At 36.8% G+C, this 18813-nt stretch overlaps 1 protein-coding gene across 8 annotated transcripts in view; it reads right to left on the bottom strand.

Annotated features, from left to right (window-relative positions):
- Positions 1-18813, bottom strand: part of TCF12 (transcription factor 12) — a 174947-nt gene that overhangs the window by 108397 nt on the left and 47737 nt on the right. For 7 of the 8 annotated variants that reach the window (XM_075045357.1, XM_075045358.1, XM_075045360.1 and 4 more), the window contains 2 exons: positions 16534-16602; positions 3861-3963 (listed from right to left, as the gene is read on the bottom strand). In XM_075045357.1, coding sequence (XP_074901458.1) covers positions 3861-3963; positions 16534-16602 — 172 coding nt within the window. Of the gene's footprint in view, positions 1-3860; positions 3964-13330; positions 13350-16533; positions 16603-18813 lie in introns of those variants that run through there. The other variant, XM_075045365.1, reaches the window with a different exon arrangement.

Genomic DNA, 18813 nt, shown 5'->3' with positions numbered 1-18813 from the left:
GGAGCACAGTCACTACCTCACTAGGGTACTAACAGGCAAGTGTTATAACAGCAACAGTTGACATGAAATACACTAGTAACTACAACCCTGCAGCTGATCTACTAGAGTCAGTGAGTAGGTGAGGTCAGGAAGATCCAAATGATACAAAATTCTCCATTCCCACACATTCAGAGTTTCCGATTATGACAGTTTCCAGTTACCTTGGCTGACAGGCCTTCAAGCCCTGTGGCTAGCTCAGAAACACCCTGAGCTCTAAAATTTAACCCAATTAAACTGTAAAGTAACTAGTTAAAGGAATAATGAGAAAACAAGGAAGTGAAAGAAACCTTGGAAGAATGATCTCTATTTCAAGTGACCAATTTCAACACAGCAAGCTTATGTTCAACCACCATCTTTTCACTCGCTATTGACTAAATTTTTTAATGACTTTTTATCATGTACAAGTTTGTGGAACCGTGCAGTACACAGACGATGAACATGGAGCACAAAAGTTTTGCCTTTATCCTTTCTACCTCTTGTGGAAAGACAGACACACAAAAGAAATGAAGTCACCTACTTCAAATTTTCAACACCGACGAACAAAAAACCCTTTAAGCTATACTCAAGAATGATCTGCTTGCTTTCTTCCTGGTAAGCAAAAGTAGAAAAGCTCAGTAGAATAAAGTCCAGGGAACAGTACAACAGAAGATACAATACCACATGCTTGAAGGGTCCTAGCAAAAAACTGACCTCTACTTGCAAGTGCAGAGCACTACAAGGCAGCAGAATTACAGAGAAAGAATATCGTATCCTTGTGAATAGTTTTCTAGAATGTAATTAAAAGAGAAAGTGTTGAATAAGCAAAGATTATCAAGTCTAAATGGAGCTACAATACCACCAATATATCTTAGCCTGATTTTCTACATATCTCTATGGATACCAACAAACTATGCTGGTGCCAAGAGGATTCAGTGGTTTTACTTAAAATACAAGCAACGGCCCTTCTTTTTTTATACTAACAAATCAACAGGATAATTCTGGAATTCATTAGTGAAGAACGCTAACCAATCCAACATAATAGCTTTACTTCCTCTGCAAAACACTTCAAAAAATATCTAAATGAATATGGAAATGCATCTTTCTGTGGCAAATTGTTCATTATTGAATCATTATCAACTCTTGTTAGACAAAATTTCTCTCTTTTGCAATGTACAAGATCATTAAAATGTTTGAGAGCTCCATCATGAAAGACAGTGGCACTTTATAATCCACTATCTCTTCAGGCAAATATGCTTACGGCTGAACATAATACACAAAATAACAACATCCCCTTGACACACAATTCTTTTTTTAATGGTGCTCTTAAGTGTTGACAGCAATGGTGAAATATGTTGTTGCTCTTTCTTTTTTTTTAAATAGTTTTTAACTATTTCAGAGATGTATTTCAGTCATGATAAAATGTTGGGAAGGGATGTATTTCTTAGATCTTCAGCATGGAACCCCAGATGCTCCATCACTATTAGCCTACTGAGATATCTCCTATAAGCTCATCAAGTTCATGTTCTTAGCCTCCATCTCCTTTTAGCCTCTAAAGATCACAGAATAATCAATCAATGCATTAAATATCATCTACAGTAACTAATAAAATGGATGTTTTTATTTTGTTTATGGGAACTTGTCCACAATTTGATATTAACACACTGTGTAACATTTTTTTGTCTAAAAAATACTTAAGACAACATCTCATTTTTCTTTTCAATAACAGACAGAAAACCATAAACACAGACAGTGGTACTACACAGAAAACTACTACTCAATGTTTTTATGTAGTTTGTATCATTCCTCTCTCCAACCTTTCAGCATCAACTTAATATATCCTGCAAAAATTCATGCTGTGAAAGTATGATATACAAAGCTGCATCCTATACTGTAACATAAGTAAAATTAATATAATTTCTTGTTATGACAAACCAAAACACACAGGTGGAATACGTTTAAAAGCATACTTTTAGAGTTTTGAGGTACATTTCTTAGAGATACATACTGAAAGCTTTCTCTAATTCCCTGCTGCATATAGAAGGAAATGAAGTACTATTGCTCCAACAAAGTAACATCTACAAGAACTGTTAGCCATAAAGCATTACAAAACTATTTCATTTTACAGCTGCTTTGAGCAAATGACTGATACATACACATATTGCAATTCATTAATTCTCTCTACAAAACAATCTCAATGAAGGCTTCTCAAATCTGTATTAATGATGTAATTCTATTATGTCTAATGGAATCACCTAGCCATCTCTTCAATAAAACTGAAAAACTAAGAACATATAGTTGTACCAATTATTTTCTTCATATATTTAAAGGCATATATTGTTTAGAAATTGGATGGCTCAAAATAAAAGCATGAGCAAAAAGTTAGCCTTTGGTAATACAAATGAAAAAAAAATATCAAACTTTGCTATGTATTTTTGTAAAATAAAATCAGTATCAGCTACAAAGCCTAGAGCCATTCCATACGTGCTACTGATCAAAACACTGGAGAAGTGCTTGAAGTAATTTGTCTTTTTAGTCTCCCATATTTAAAAAAACACAACATATTTGAAAGAGTATTGGGAGGGAAGTTCTACTCCACTTTATCAAAATAACCAAGGGGAACTACATTTTAGCTTTACTGTCTTCAGATATAAGTATCATTGACCAAATGACATGCACTCTTTCTAAACAAAGACTCCAGAGACAGTCATTTTAAAATTACATATTTTTATGTTCATATAGGAAGGTTTAAATTAAATTCTGTTTTCAGCAATAGCTGTGCTTAGCCTCTATTTCAGAGAAAATTAAAGTAGTAAACAGAGACTGAGCAAAGTAGAAAGATTTCCAAAAGAAATTGCAGACCACCAGGATTTGGATTTAGGTAATCCACTTAGATTACCATGGCTATGTCTTAAAAGGACAATACTGAGATCACAAAATAGGTCATGTCTACAAAGACGCAGAATATGCAAGTGAAACAATGTCAAATGTACAAATTCAGAACAGAGTCATCCCTAAGTTTAAGATGCAAGAGAAAAAAATTGTCCCAAGACCATGTACTGCCAAGTAATAAATACTTTGAAATCAACATTTTTATGCTTCAAACTGGAATAAGGAGAAGAAGAGTTTCAAACAATGCCATCAATACATTAACATGTTTCAGGTAACACAAAAGTGCAGGCAACGAAGACAAAGCTTTCAATACCCAAGGCCACAATATAATACACATTTTGCTTCCTTGTTTCTCCAGTTTCAAAAGCAGAAAATGTCAGACACCCACAGGCCTGGAAGCAGTAACAACATTTGCCTAGCAAAATAAGAGTTTGCCTCTATTTCTTAGAACTGACAACATTTCTAATATAACAAATATCAAAGAAATTAGAAAATGAAAAATAAGAGGCAAGCCCTCAAATTATTAACTGAAGAAAAGCCTAAAGCATATTGGTAGGTAGTTCAGGAATCCATAGTGTTAGAAAAATAATTTTCTTTTTTTTTAATGCACAAATTAAAAATTGCTATGTCTTCTCAGCAAAAGTTAAGGAAATCTAGCCTTAAAGTAATTTAGAATTTACAAGAGAAATGTAAAAATCAAATCAAAATATACCAGCTTTCTAGATCAACTTAAGAAAATCTGGGTGGTTCCTTCTTCTAAAAAGTCCTGGACAATGGCCTTTATAAGGAATTTGCCCAACGTAAAAAGATTTCAATAGGAAAGTCAGTGTTGCTATGAGAAACGGAGCAACTTCCAGATGCTTGACATGTCAGGCCTAGACAAGGGAATGAAAAATGTCTCTTTCTGACCAAAGAGGCTTTGAGGGGATACTCGTAAAGAATTACCTACTTACCCATCAGATTTGAGTTCATGAAAGGTGTCGGGGACAATCCTTCATGGGGCCCTAATCGACTGTCATTCAAGTGATCACTGTAATGAGGACTGTCTGCAAAACCCTAGAGAAAAAAAGACCAGAGTATTAAACAGATTATTTGGCAGCCCTGCTAATTGAGTGTAATGACACTTTCCTAATTAAATGTGCAGAGTCACAATTGGTCATTAATCACAAAAGTTGGCTTTCGGGTCTATCTCACAGAAATTATTCCCTGCCCACATTTTACTTTCTCCCCCTCTTTTCCTCCTCCCCCATCAAGAAGAAACCACATAATTTCTTAATAAGCTGCATCCTCATGGACAATATTTCTAAAAATTGAATAATACTGAGATATTTTGATATTTGAATCCTCTTAGCATTAAGTCGCTAACCATTGAGACAGTATAATTAGTCTGAAGAACTCACAACTGATTTTTTTTTTCCCCTAAGGTTTCTGTTTGCATTAATAAAACAACACAGTAAAAAGGTCAGGAAGAGTCACTGACATTAGGAAAAAATGTTAGTGCAAATGACAAGAAGAAATTCCATTTCCCATTGCAGCCTGCTATTACTGCTACAGATTAATAGGCATTTTGACACTATCACATTACTAACCAGCACAGCTTACTGACAAAAGGTTTACTTCGAAATGGTGATTAAAAAAACAACTTTGTCAGCTGATTTGCAAACAAGCACTCAAACCGAAATACTGTTTTGCACTTTTCTAGCATTAGTATGGCCAACTTAGCAGGCTTGGAGTGACCCTTATGCAGTCAGGAAACACTGGCTTATTTAAAGTTTGCGCCAAAGGTATAGAGACAGAAAACACAGAAGCCCTAGGAAGCACCTGTTAATTAACCCAATTACTTCAAATTCTCTTTTGTACACTTCAAAATGCTTTCAGCTTTTCCATATAAAGGTATGAATATAGCATTTGCCACTTAGACTGATCAGATGTGCACTGAATCACTTATTCTGTACCAAAATATGACAGACCTGGCACCCAAAATTGCACCTCCTTTGTAGCCAAAGTTTTGAAAAAAATTTGTAAGCATTATCTCACAATTCCCACTACTCACTTCTCTAAGTCTGGTAGAGAGAAACCTAAAGCTCAGACCTAATTAAGGGGGGGGGGGGGCAGGGGGGATGGGAGGGGGGGATGTTCACAGCTACCAGAAACCAACCCAAGTGCCCTGGGACTATAAAATCATCAATCACTGAACATTTATCATTTTTTCAGACTGCACGCTCACATTCAAGACAACATTAATGGGGCTGAAACAGGCCTCACTATCTTTGCAGGCGTGCTGTCAGTTCTACCAAAGGGCTAGTAACTAAGGGCTAAATAACTGTCAAATCACTACCACTGCTTATGGATGCATGTCACAACTCTTGCTGCTATTCGGCTTTAAAAGTAATCTTCTGGGAGTCCCAACTCCCAAATGAATCTTCGGCTGACTTTATCTACTTCAGAATCAGCGATACACATGTGATAGGCATTCAGAAACAATCTTAGTGACATTTACAACTTGGTTATGACCACAAGGGTGTCCTCTGGTAACCATGACCTAGCCTCATCTGTCAGACAAGTAGCGTGTAGCAGCAGCTGCCAAGGAAATGGAGTGGCTCCTAGCTAAGGTCACCACATGTGGTTTATTTTTATGCTGAAATGAAACAAAAAATAAATTAAATCTGCTGAATAAAGAAACAAAAATTTGCAAATAGAGGAACCAAAAGAATAAAGCTTCTAAGTAGGTAGCTTCCTACTTGGCTCTCTGCTTGTACTGACTGTGGTTTTTTTTAAAGCTTTTTTTCCCTAAGACAATACTTCAACTATATTTTATTTTTAAAAGAAAGAAACTAGGAAGGACACTATCAGTGATAAAACAAAATCCCTCTCTCAGTCATTCAGAAAGCAGTGCCTAGATGAGCCCCCGAAACTGAAGTCTTCAAGAGATCTTTATTTACAAAGTAAATAATAAAACTACTGAAAACATAACAGGAGTAAGACTCATTTCATACATGGTTACACATCATGCAACACAATCTATTTAATGCACAAGATTAATAATGCTCCTCCTCAAGTTAATATTGCACATTCCCCCCCCAAAATAGAGAAATTGGAGAAGTAGGTAGTTAGTCTACACAGAAAGGAATGTTCTCCCTTCTACCATCAGAATTCCTTCAAATAATCCTTTACATCATGTTCTTTTCATATACCCTCTCAGTTTCCTAGAATGTACTTGCATCCAATTACCTCAGCATCAAAGTTGTATTTCTACACCACTAGACAAATCAACTACTTTATCTACCTGAAAAATGCTCCAAGAAGTCCTTCACAACACTAAAGCCATAGAAAACAGAACATTTGCTATCCCAGGGGAAAAATGTACTAAGGCATATGCAAGCACTTTAAATAGAATTATTTTTTCTGTACTTGAATTCAATTCCTAATTAAAATTAATTGTCAGGCATTTCATTCTTTGTCATGCATTACAGAATTTACACTTGTGCAAAGTGCAACCTCTCTCAGCCTTCATCTACAGTGGACCTACATAAAGAGGTCTTAACATGGCCACCATCCTTGACACCAGTTATTCAGTCTTAGTAATGAGTTATGGATTATCAGCTCAAGCAGCAGAGTTTTGTTTGGGATTAGAAACCCCACGCTGATTCCCACATATAACTCACCCACACTAAATGAATACAAAATAACCACAAACACATGCAGTTTTGATTTAACAAACTTCTTTTGCACTTCACAAAAGCAAATTAAGCGAAATCAGAAGAGCTCTAAGGACGATGATTTAAATTACACAGTTATTTCAGAGCATTCTTCACATTTAAGCTGTACTTCAAATAAAATTGCATTCCTGATACTATTCCTTGCTTTTACATCTGTATTGTTAACTTACATAATAAACAGCATAAAGTTCTACTGGGAAGAGCTGTAATCAATCATAGATGAGAATTTTAGAAGCTTCCAGTAGCTTCTGAAAAGCTACTGGAAGCTTCTAGTCATACAATCAAGGCTTTAAAAAAGTATTTAACAAATATGATAGCACAAATTGACAACATATGTTTACCACTTAAAGAATGCAGTTGAGAGCCTTAAAAAGACTGTCTGCCAACACCAATAAGGTACAGTGGTTTATTAAAAGGTACATCCCACCTGTGTGACTGAGTAACAAAGAGAAAACACCATCAGCTGGCATCTGAACTCATCCCTTAAGTCAAAAGCAAAGGGGGGGGGGGAATTATATAAATTTCTATCAGAGCCCCTTTTCAAATCTGTTTCAAAGAAGACTCAACAATATATACCACCAAATTTCATTCCTTCTAAAAACAGAAGGAAATTTCAGTTCATGACAATTTTGAAGACTACTCTCTGAAAGGGGATTCACTTGATCATAGCTAGATTGATACAGGCTCCAAGCAGAAACAGGAGTTAATTACTTATGCCAAAAGCTATTCTCCCTCTTGGGTAGAACTATTTGAGGATATGTACTCTGACCTGACTCTAATGGAACAGGCTGGTGATGTCATTCTTTGGACCACAGGTGGGCTTCCAAAGCCCTTTGGAGGATTGCTACCTACTGTTACCTGCGAGGCAAGTTTGACATCAGAGGGCTGGAAGGAGACACTCCATGCTGAGTACACATCCCCATTTCTGCCAACTTTGCTTCCCAGCAAATGTACCAATGGATTAGCATGCAGAGTGCAGAGTTTGAGTATTTAGCAAATAACTGGCAAAAAGTCTGCAAAACAGGAGTTACTGACCAAATTTATTTTCTGTTCTGAGCACCCTATTCTGAATAGACTGCAGATAGCTCAGGGCATTTTTCTGTTTACAGAAAAAAATGGTTTTGAATATGATTAGATGCCATAGCTGTAAGCTCAAAACCATCTTGTTTGTTCCAACCTCTTACATAGCTACTACAAAAGCAAGCTTTAACCTTCCCAAAGGAAGACAAAACTTTTCTTTCTGTGTTGTTATAGCCCCGATAAAGTCTAATGCGGGCTAATTGCTCTCTTACAGCATTTTGTAATGTTGTCACCATTCATTTTGCAACAGGCCTCTCCCTGGATTTCAGTCTCACTGCATGTTTGTGATCAGAAAGACAGTCAGATAGGTCTACAAATAAAAGCAACAAGTATTGTCTACTAATAATGCCTATCACGAAATGCAGCTGAAAGACTACTACTAATTAGTACTGCAATTTAACTGAGTAGCTAAGGCACTGTCAACACTGAATGCTCTAACATTTTATTCATTTCTCAGGTATTTCATTGGATTAGACTGATGTTCTCTAATCATTCCAATAAATTAAGTCCATCAATTAAAAAAAAAAAATATCAACAATTACAACAGTTTTCATTCTCACCTCTTCTGGGTAAGGTGCCCCAACTGTCCTAGTGGTTTAGGCTTTATCTGTATCAGGATTGTCCATGCGCAGGTATGCTAAGACAGCCAAATTAATTAAATATCTGACACTATGGACAAAATAATAAATAGTTGTATACAGGACACCTGAAAATTATCTTACAGAATGTATTATTCTAGAAGACCCAGAAGAGGAAATGGAAAAAAAAAAAAAGAGAGAAAACACACTCCTTACTAGGCATGTTTACCCTACCAAACCATAAGAAAAGGCCTGACACAATGAGTCTATGCCCCATTTTACAAAATAAAATGGTAATTAACCTCCTAAAACTCCATGTCTTTCAATGACCATTAAAGTTCTGACATTTTGGTTTAAGTCAATCACAGAGCTCACCTAAGAACAAGCCAAAAAGCCTCCCTGGCTCACTGTTCCTACCCCTTTTCATTGGACTGGTTCCAGGGGTTCTGTAAGAATCATCCTCTCCCTTTTGCTTCCACTTCAAAAACATAAACGATCATCCCTTAGTAATTACTTTCTGAAATCACACCAGGATTTGTCCATGCATAAACGTAAGTACAAAACTGTACTCCTGACCCTAACTCAAATTGTGGGTGTTTTGGTTTTGTTTTTAAGTAAGCACAACATCCTATTTCCACTTCAGAGTAGAATTCGGAAAACGAAGAAGTCACTAAAATTACATGGCACACAATTTTCCCATGCATTTATTGACTTCATGGAATAACTTCCTGTATGGGTAACTACCACACAGCATTTTACTTGCTCAAGTCCACCAAACCAGAAAAAACAAGCTTCTTTTCTCTGTTTTTCTTCCCTTATCCCCAAAGCCCTCTCCTACACAAGTCCCTGGAAATAGACCCAAATCAGACCCAGTTGTGGCTCATAACCAAGCTGCCAGATCAGTAAATAGGTATTTGCATTTTAGCAACTTACAATATAGCTCGATTATTGCCTTTAAATTTAAGACATTAAAATTCCACTAAAATGAATGGTTGTCTTCACAATTTGACATGGCTACAGACCAAAAGATTAAATTTAATGAATGCTGCTTCTGATTCCTTGAGTGTTATAGCTTGGCTGACCTTAACAAATACTAATTGTTTAAAACTCAGGAATACTGAGGACCCTTCCAAGCTAAATTTGGCTATGATTATATGAATCCGACAACAAGTTATGTAAATGACTAAAGTGTAAATGAACGACAGTGAATCTACCACTGAAAACCACTTTATTTTGGATTATCTGCCTCTCCAAACTAATCTGAGAGTTCTAAAGACAAAAAGAAGGAAAAATCACAAGGCAGGGAAGTTGGGAGAAAGCAAGATGCAGAGACAGCAAGAGACAGAGGGACAGACCCAGAGAAACTGACTACAGCCAGAAACATTGTGGTGAGTCACTGACTTAAGATTAGACAAGAGGCTCTGGGCAATAGCCATACCAAGGTGTCCTAGCTAATTTAAAGATTATAGATTACATGATCACGCTTGTTTCCAGAAATAAACAACCATTTTGTTTTGGAAAGAGTATTTTCAGTCATGGAATCTATATATTTGTCAATGACTCCTAGAGGAAAGACTACAAACCCAAAACCTGGCTGGGCCTATTGAACATACAGATGAGGAAGAACCTTGCAAAAATGAAGGTAAGCTAAAAATAAATCCAGGGAAGAGTACTCTTCCTTTTTGCCTTGAGGCTCACCTGCACTGTATTAATTTCTCTTAAATGAACACCAAGAAACATCACATTGTCACAGGTCATGGTACAACTCCATGGGTTGGTTTTGGCTGGGACAGAGTTAATTTTCTTCAGAGTAGCTAGTGTGGGGCTATGTTTTGGATTTGTGCTGAAAATGTGTTGATGACACAGGGATGTTTTAGTTATTGCTGAGCAGTGCTTTCACAGCATCAAGGCCTTTTCTGCTTCTCTCACCACCCCACCAGCATAAGAAGTTCAGAGGGGACACAGCTGGGACAGCTGACCCCACAGACCAAAGGGATATTCCAGACCATATGACATCATGCTCAGTATATAAAGCTGGGGGAAGAAGAACTAAGGGGGGACACTCAGAGTGATGGCATTTGTCTTCCCAAGTAACTGTTGGGCATGATGGAGCCCTACTTTCCTGGAGATGGCTGAACACCCGCCTGCTGATGGGAAGTGGTGAATTAATTCCTTGCTTCGCTTCGCTTGCGTGTGCTGCTTTTACTTCACCTATTAAACTGTCTTTATCTCAACCCACGAGTTTTCTCACTTTTACTCTTCTGATTCTCTTCTCCATCCCACCGGGGTGGCAGGGTGAGCAAACAGCTGTGTGGGGCTTAGTTGCCAGCCGGGGTTAAGCCACAACACTCCATTTTAAATCACTAACAGTCCTGCAGCAAGCTATTAGTTGGGAACAATGTTGTTTCCAAACAGTGACCAAAATGATTTTACAAAGTATTCACCTGAGAGGAACAGGGAAAGACACAGCAAGACAGCAAAACATATACATTCCCAAGTACACTTCTGACAAACAGTTCCAAAGAGTCAGAGATCCACACAACTGTATTTTAAGAATTCAGTCTATCATTTTTAAATAAATTACTTCACACAATTTGAATAATTTTAAGTGTGAAAATACAGACCTTCCAATCAACTCTACAAGAACAAACTATTAGCTCGAATGTTGCAGCTGAAACCGTACTTGACCATATTTTGTAATTCTATGGACCAGAGTGATGTGCACAGAGACTTTTCCGTGAGGGAATGGGGAATTATGGGGTAAGTCAGTTTGCAGCTGAACATAATAAATCAACAATGTATAAACCTCCTATGCAACAACAACAACAAAAATCCGACCAACTAGCATTATAATCAAAAACTAAAATTAAAAGCAGCTTCTTCAGTAACCAAATCTTTTCTAACACAACCAATAATAAATGCATCCAGCAACTTGCTTGTTTCTGGTATAGCACTACCAATGTCCTCCATGAGGACAACACACAGGTCTGTGTCATGGTTTAACCCCAGTCAGCAACTAAGCACCAAGCAGCTGCTCTCTCACTTCCCCCTACCCAGTAGTATGGGGGAGATAATCGGGGGGTGGGGTGGGGGGAGTAAAACTTGTGGGTTGAGATAAGAACAGTGTAATAGAACAGAAAGGAAGAAAATAATAATGATGATAATAACAATAATAAAATGACAATAATAATAATAATAATAATAATAATAATAATAGAACATACAAAGCAAGTGATACACAATGCAATTGCTCACCGATTGCCAACCAATGCCCAGTTAGTTCCCAAGCAGTAGCCCCCAGCCAGCCTTCCCCCAGTTTATATACCGGGCATGACATCACATGGTGTGGAATATCCCTTTGGCCAGTTTGGGTCAGCTGCCCTGGCTGTGTCCCTTCCCAACTTCTTGTGCCCTTCCAGCCTTCTTGCTGGCTGGGCACGAGAAGCTGAAAAATCCTTGACTTAGTCTAAATGCTACTTAGCAACAACTGAAAACCTCAGTGTGTTATCAACATTCTTCTCATACTGAACCCAAAACATAACACTATACCAGCTACTAGAAAGAAAATTAACTCTATCCCAGTCGAAACCAGGACAGTCTGTCACAGGTCAAACAGAAAATTACCGTAACTTTCTAAATAAGGAAAAATTGCGGGGCTGGGGCGGGAGTGGCGGGGGGCCACACACAGAGCTGAGCAGGCAGACAATGATAGGAGACTCCTCACACTCCTTGGACCATTTCATCCACATTACTATCAGTTGCCTGCTACAATACAAAAGCTAAGAGAACAAGCTGAAGACCCATCTGATGTGCCAGGAAACACCTCTCCCCTCTGCAGGCTCTGTGCGTGCCATCTCCCAGGCTGCTGAGAACAGTCAGTACTTCAACCCCATTTCACTTAATTGTGCAAAAAACTTGTATAATACTTACTAAACAGAGGAACAAATGCAGTTAGCTGATGGAGATCACTCAACTGCACCAGAAACAAGGAGCTATACACTTTATAGTTTTACTTCTGATTCCCTTTCACTATCAGCAGGTTTTAACATTCCACTCCAATATCCTAAAGACAGAAATGTAGCTTTATACCTTACTTGGTCACTTGCTACACAGGGGAAAACTAGCAGATATCACTACCCCAGATTTCAGGTATTACTGGGAGAAGCCAAGAGAGCTTTCACAAGTATCCTCCAAGTGTCACAATAGGTTACATGCTTTGTAACAGAGCTCTGAAAATACTCGTTAGCTAATTTCCATGTATCAAGTTGAAATAGATGAAAACTATCTGTGCAGGAATGGAATATAATAAGAACTGAAAACATGGTTATTTTTAACCTGGTAAAGCTTTGGAAGGGGAAGGGGGACATAACACATTGAACAAGGAATCTATTTTGAAATAATCACCATTTTCTCCAGTTCTAAATCTATTTACAGGAAGTTAACTTAGTGAATTATGCATCTGATGGTCAATTACACCTCTCTAAACTCTTGTGAGACAAATATCAACGTGATATGTAATGGGATAATTCCCTGGCCACATGGAAAACTAATTTGTGAACAGATTCCAATGCTAATTTCAATATGATCAGTAGTTGCAAAAAACAATTAAAAAAAACAACAAAAAAACACTTCTCCAATGCAGCTCATATGACTGAAACCAGATTTTTCTAGCTCTTATCTAAGCTATAAACAAACCAGGAAATAAAATAATACAAGTATAGCCAGCCAACTTACTAACAATAAATGCTTAAGGACAATACTTTAAAACCTAACTAAGCATTCAGAACTTAAATATCAGAACTTACTTTGAAAAGTGCTGCCCATAAATCAAATTATAAAGTAAGCTGCATTTGCAAAAGCGTCCTGTGCAGTGAATATGGGATATTTAATTTTGGCTTTGATTTCATACTGAATCATCTGCTTACTTATAGAATACATCAGGAAAAGCAAATAACCAGAAGAACCACCAAACAACCTCCCTCCCCCGCAAAAAAACCCAACAGAGGACAAAAAGGACACAAATACAACAGACTTGATAACACTTACTGTATTTCTGTGTCCCTCTTGTCTTGTTTTGCTATTTAACAGCTTCCTTTCTTGTTATGTACCTGAGATTAAGAGGTATAAAATACTATTTCAAAACCTGCTATCTCATTACTATTTTTTGACTTCTTTGCAAATTAAAAGTACTACTGGTGTGTGGGGGTGGAGAATAGTTTGGGCATATAGTATTTCAGGTTCCAATTCACGTCTGGGTCTTTTACATAAAACAGAGGGCATAACCTGTTGACAACCTGTGGACTGATGCTACAAAATCTAGCAGTGGTATCTTGATCAGTCCAACTCTGGCTTCAAGTAGCTATATAGCAGAGTTACATAAATGAAAAGGAAGATAAACCGCATACTCAGTACTGAAGCTAGATTCTATGTTAAATCAGGTCAAAATGTACACTCACAGCTTTTAGTGCAACATACATGCTGGAAGATACTTAAAACACCCACAGCTCACATTTCTGGAAGAAAAATACCTCAGCTAATTTATGCTAAATTTTTAACAGCTAAAATTATTATGCACATATATAAAAAAAGGCTATCCAGCAAGGAAATGTCTTATGAAAAATATTTTTGGATTTGCTTGATTTGGAGACAGCAATCTGAAGAGATAAAAAACTAACTTGCTCCTATTGCAAAGGCTTGATTTGGAGACAGCAATCTGAACAGATGAAGAACTAACTTCCTCCTTTTATTGCAAGGACATGTTCCAACAAAATCAAAACCATGAAAGAAAACCTCACAGACCACTATTCTTCATGAAATAAAAGCAATCATTAGCCACACTGCAATAAAAACTATGGTAGAAAAATGTTTAATTAAGAGACAACGTTTATCCCAAAAAAGTGATTATAACAATTTGTTGCTAGGTTATGAGTATAAATTACAACTTCCAAATAAAGTGGGAAAGCTAAAAAGTTCAGAATCGTTTCACAATAGGAAGACAAAACTTTCAAATGCTATTGTTCAGCAAACATGCTACTTGGTTCAAGTACCTCAGAATTTGCTTTGAATTGCTCAGTAGAGCAAGGCTTTCAAAAAGCAGCTTTACAGTCCTCTGCAACATACACTAAGAGCCAGTCACCCTTCTAATGCAAGGGATTATGAACACATGCAAAAATATCTCTAGCTCTATATCACTCAGATAAGGGAGGGACTCATATACATTAACCAGAAGATATTCACTGAAAAAACACTACTGTTGCACATATAGAAGTCAAAGAAAGATTGGAGAGTTGGAAGAAAAACAAGCACAAGAGACAGAAAATTTTGACACAGTATTGTATATGGACTTCAGTATAATCACTCAAGAATAAGCAAGACCATCAGCACTTCGTAGACTTCCACTGACTTGCTAATCACCATACCTGAATTATTCCTCTTAAAAAAATAAAGCTTTCCTACTTTTTTCTTTTCCCCCCCAAAGTATATGTATTTTCAAATTATTCATTTTTCTAATAAAACATTTGGCCTATGCAAAAGAGATTTTGCACACAGAAGTCGCTAATGTCTCAATTTGTACATTTTCACAAATTTAAGATTGTCACAGCCAATTCTAATACAAATACCCACTGCTCTTTCAGTGTTAGAACACTCTAACATTATTTGGTAATGAAAAAACAAGGCTCATATAAGGTTTTCTCAAGCCTACAGTGATTCTCAGCCTTCAACATTAGTTCAAAACACTACTGAAATAAGAATATTTTATATTTTAATAAGGTATTATAAGAGATTCTTAAAATAAATTAAACTGCTATGGGATATTAGAGAAGGACCTTCTGTGAATTAAACTATTGATCGAAAGATTAAAATGCATAAACAAACACCCCAAGCACAGGAATATACGTCCAGTTTTCACAGTGAAAAGACGTTACCAGTGCATTTTCCCCACTTCCCCAAAAAACTGTACTTAGACCAACATTCTTCAACAATTCCATGAATAAATCAAAAGGAGTGGGTGAACAAAGACATAGTAAAGTTGCTGATAACAAAAAACATTTAAAAATAATCCTAACTAAATGTTAGTCCCGAGTTGCAAAGCAAATTCTCCATGAAATTGGCAATAAAACAGCAGATAAAATTTGGTGTAAATAAATATAGAAGAAACATGTTAAAAAATAACTCAACATCATAATGTGATAACTGCTGTACAAAAAAAAATCTTATTCTTTTTCTACACAGTTTTTTAAACAGTATCACTTCAGAGCTCAGTGACAGTCAAAATATGCAAGACTTATGAGTAAGAAAGGAACAGAGAATGCAAGTATCATTATGTCATGCAGAAATTGATGGTATACCCTCATCTTGACTAGTGCATGCAACCGTAATCACCCTAACTCTTAAGTTATGCAGAAGAAGCAGAAAGATTCAGAGAATGGCACCAAGAACTAACCACAGGTTAGGAGAAGTTACTATACAAGCAGAGACCAATAGATTAGGATTCTTCAATTTAGTTGAGGAGAGACATACGAGTGGCATACAAAATAAAGACGGGGGGGGAGGGGGGAGATAAAAATTATGAAATACATCAGTAACAACCAATCATTACTATTCAGAACACAGGAACGTGGTGAAAATCAGTTAAATCACTGGTCAGCACACTTAAGACAAACACATCAATATTTTTGCCACAAAACAGTTGTAATTATTGCCAAAACTGTAATCTAAGTCAGAAAAATCCACAACTCGCAGAAAACGAGTCCACCAACAGCTGTAAGAACAATGTCCAAACGGTCAGCTCTATCCAGGAAATCTCCTAAGCCCCTAAGTGCTGGGCTTTGTTGGGAGAGTATGACAGTAAAGGTGGCAAAATATTTGCCCTATACTTACACTCTTTCCTTAAGCATCATTGCTGACGCAATCAGACCATATATACTAACGTGAACAGACCTTTGTCAGGAGTTGGGAAAGGACAGGAAGGGAACATCTGCTTTAGCCAGTCTTTCACCATATTATTTTAATTAGCCTTTAATAGGTATATACTTAACTATCACCAAATTCCATTTCTATTTAATTGAAATTTGCTTATCTTTATGTGCCTTTGGAAATTCCAGCCAATACTGGGCCAACAGTTTAAATTCTTAAATAATTTGGTCACTGTATTGTGAACTTTAAAGGAAAACTCCAGTAGCAGGCTGCACGCAGATTTTTAAAAAAAGAAAGAAAATCACACACAAGATAAAAAGAATAAATGGTACCTCTTGAGGCTTCAACTTTTCTATGTCTGTGGAGAGGTCTGAGCTTTTTCCATGAAGACTGCCATTTTCCTGTAAACAGGCAAGCAGAGCAATTAGGACAAGAATAACATTCTATATTGAAATTATGAGGAAAAGCACTGGATTTTGAAGTTACAAGTTGAACATGTAAGACAATTATAACTTATTTAAACTCTGTATGTTAATCACCACAGGGAATAACCTAGGAATGTAAAAGGCTAGGTGTATCATTTGCCCTGCCTCCTGAGAAACTCTGATCTATATTCTCACAATACAGACCCACACACTCATTTTACATCTTCCTCGGAGCCATCTGATCTGGCAGCATATGGAGTAGGAGTCAGAAATTCCCTTTATTCAAAATTCTGAACCATTAGTGTAATGTGTCTCATTTGTTGAAAGAAAACCAAAAAATAAAACACCAAACATCTTACCAAAAATTTATGCATGCAAACTTGATTTAGACTGGTAAAGTCCAGTGCTTCTTCAGTGATTTTGATGCAGAAGAACTTCCTTTGTTCTACTTTTTTTGCAGAAGAACATGGCCATGAGATGAATTAATTTGTGCCTCTTAAGCATTACCAATTCAATATACAGACAGTATCTATATCTAGTGTTCATCACTTTTTTGGGGAAAACACAGGAATGGAGTTTTCCTGTAAAAGGAATTCAGTTTTCTTTAAAAGAAAACTGTTGTTATTTAAATGACATCCCAGACAACCATTCTTTATTGCTTCCTGCAGGGCCTCTACAGAAAGTTGGTTTTCTTCCCCTCCCACTACCAAATTTTTAGGTGTATTGAGGGCCTGGCCAAAGATCTGTATTCATCAGCCAAACCCTCTGAATTCCTTTCGACAGCCACTTCACATCAATTCTGCATAATATCCATCCTGACTCTGTGGGACAGGCCTTCCTTCCTTATTCCTCAGTGTATGAAAATGATTTATTACACAAAACCAAGTAGATGCATGTGTTTTGTAATCTTCCAAAGCCAAGCACCAGAGGCTGATGCCTCCTAAGACAACCCAATCACACCAGGCTCTCAGGAAAATGTAAACCTACCAGCATCCACTACCTGGTCAGTGACACTGCCAGAAACTGCTGCCGTGCTGATGTTTCAAGACTGTGGAGTCAACAGCTCACAGCTAAGCTGACCCCATAGAAAAATTTTATGGACAGTCTAATGTCATGTTCTGTGCTAACATGAGACTTGCTCTTAAATTTATATCATTTAGCAGGTTTTTCAAAAATAAAATTCGTGTAGGAAGACATGTGCAAAAATATTCAACTTACAATAATCTTTCACTAGAATTTAGGGCTACTAGTGTTCCCCCCACCGCCATGATTTCTGTTGCCTTTAGACAAAAAAATCCCCTATAAAAATGAAGAAAACTTTACCACCTCAACACTACAGGAACAAACGAATTGTTTTTTAAAAGGGAAGGCAAAACATACAAAAGGTTGTTTTGGGAGACAGAGAGAAGAAGTGAACCCACTTCTTTCATTTTTATTTTATAATTCAAGCAAGTTTGTATGCAAGTATTTGGTCCTCTCCTGTTCTAAATTTTATACTGATGCACACAAAGCCACACTATAAAAATCATTAAATTCAGCCACAAATACAAGTAGGGAAATAAATCTACGTATCAGTATTTTAAGTCTCTAACTTTCCAAAAAAAATCAGACAGCATTAACTGCAAATTCTCTAAAATAAACATACTTTATAACTTATTTAGCTTGAATTAGGAAAGGCCTATTAAAACAGTATGTTCCAGTTTAAACAAAAATGAACATATTTTCTTTAAAAAAAACACAACAAAACAAACAAAAAGATCACAAACTGTAAATAATTGGTGCTTCAGAATGAACTCTCAATATCATCTCAAATTACTAGCATGCAAAAGAAAAATCCTCTGCACTTAGCCAGTAGAGGAAGAAATACTTCAATAACATTCTGGGGATAGATTCCATCAACTCTTAACAATATATTCAGTTTGGCTAGAGTCCAAATGGCTTTAGCTGAAACTGTCCTAACAAATTATGATTCAGCAAGAACTGTTTGCTGGGAGGATAAATGTCTCTTTTTCTGTCTCACTCCCCCCACCCCCCAAAATATAAAACTATTGTAAGTCCAAGTTACAGTTGCTGGTGGGAGGAGAGGGACACCTGACATGTAAAAGAATTTAACATCTCTCTTTTCTGAAGCCTTCCACAGGGCTCAAAACAAACCTACATTTACATTTGCTTTTCTTAACGATACAC

Source organism: Buteo buteo, chromosome 13 (assembly GCF_964188355.1).
Source record: "Buteo buteo chromosome 13, bButBut1.hap1.1, whole genome shotgun sequence".
Lineage (NCBI taxonomy): Eukaryota > Metazoa > Chordata > Aves > Accipitriformes > Accipitridae > Buteo > Buteo buteo.
The sequence above is the reverse complement of the archived record's forward strand: the minus strand, read 5'-3'. Positions and strand labels throughout refer to the sequence as shown.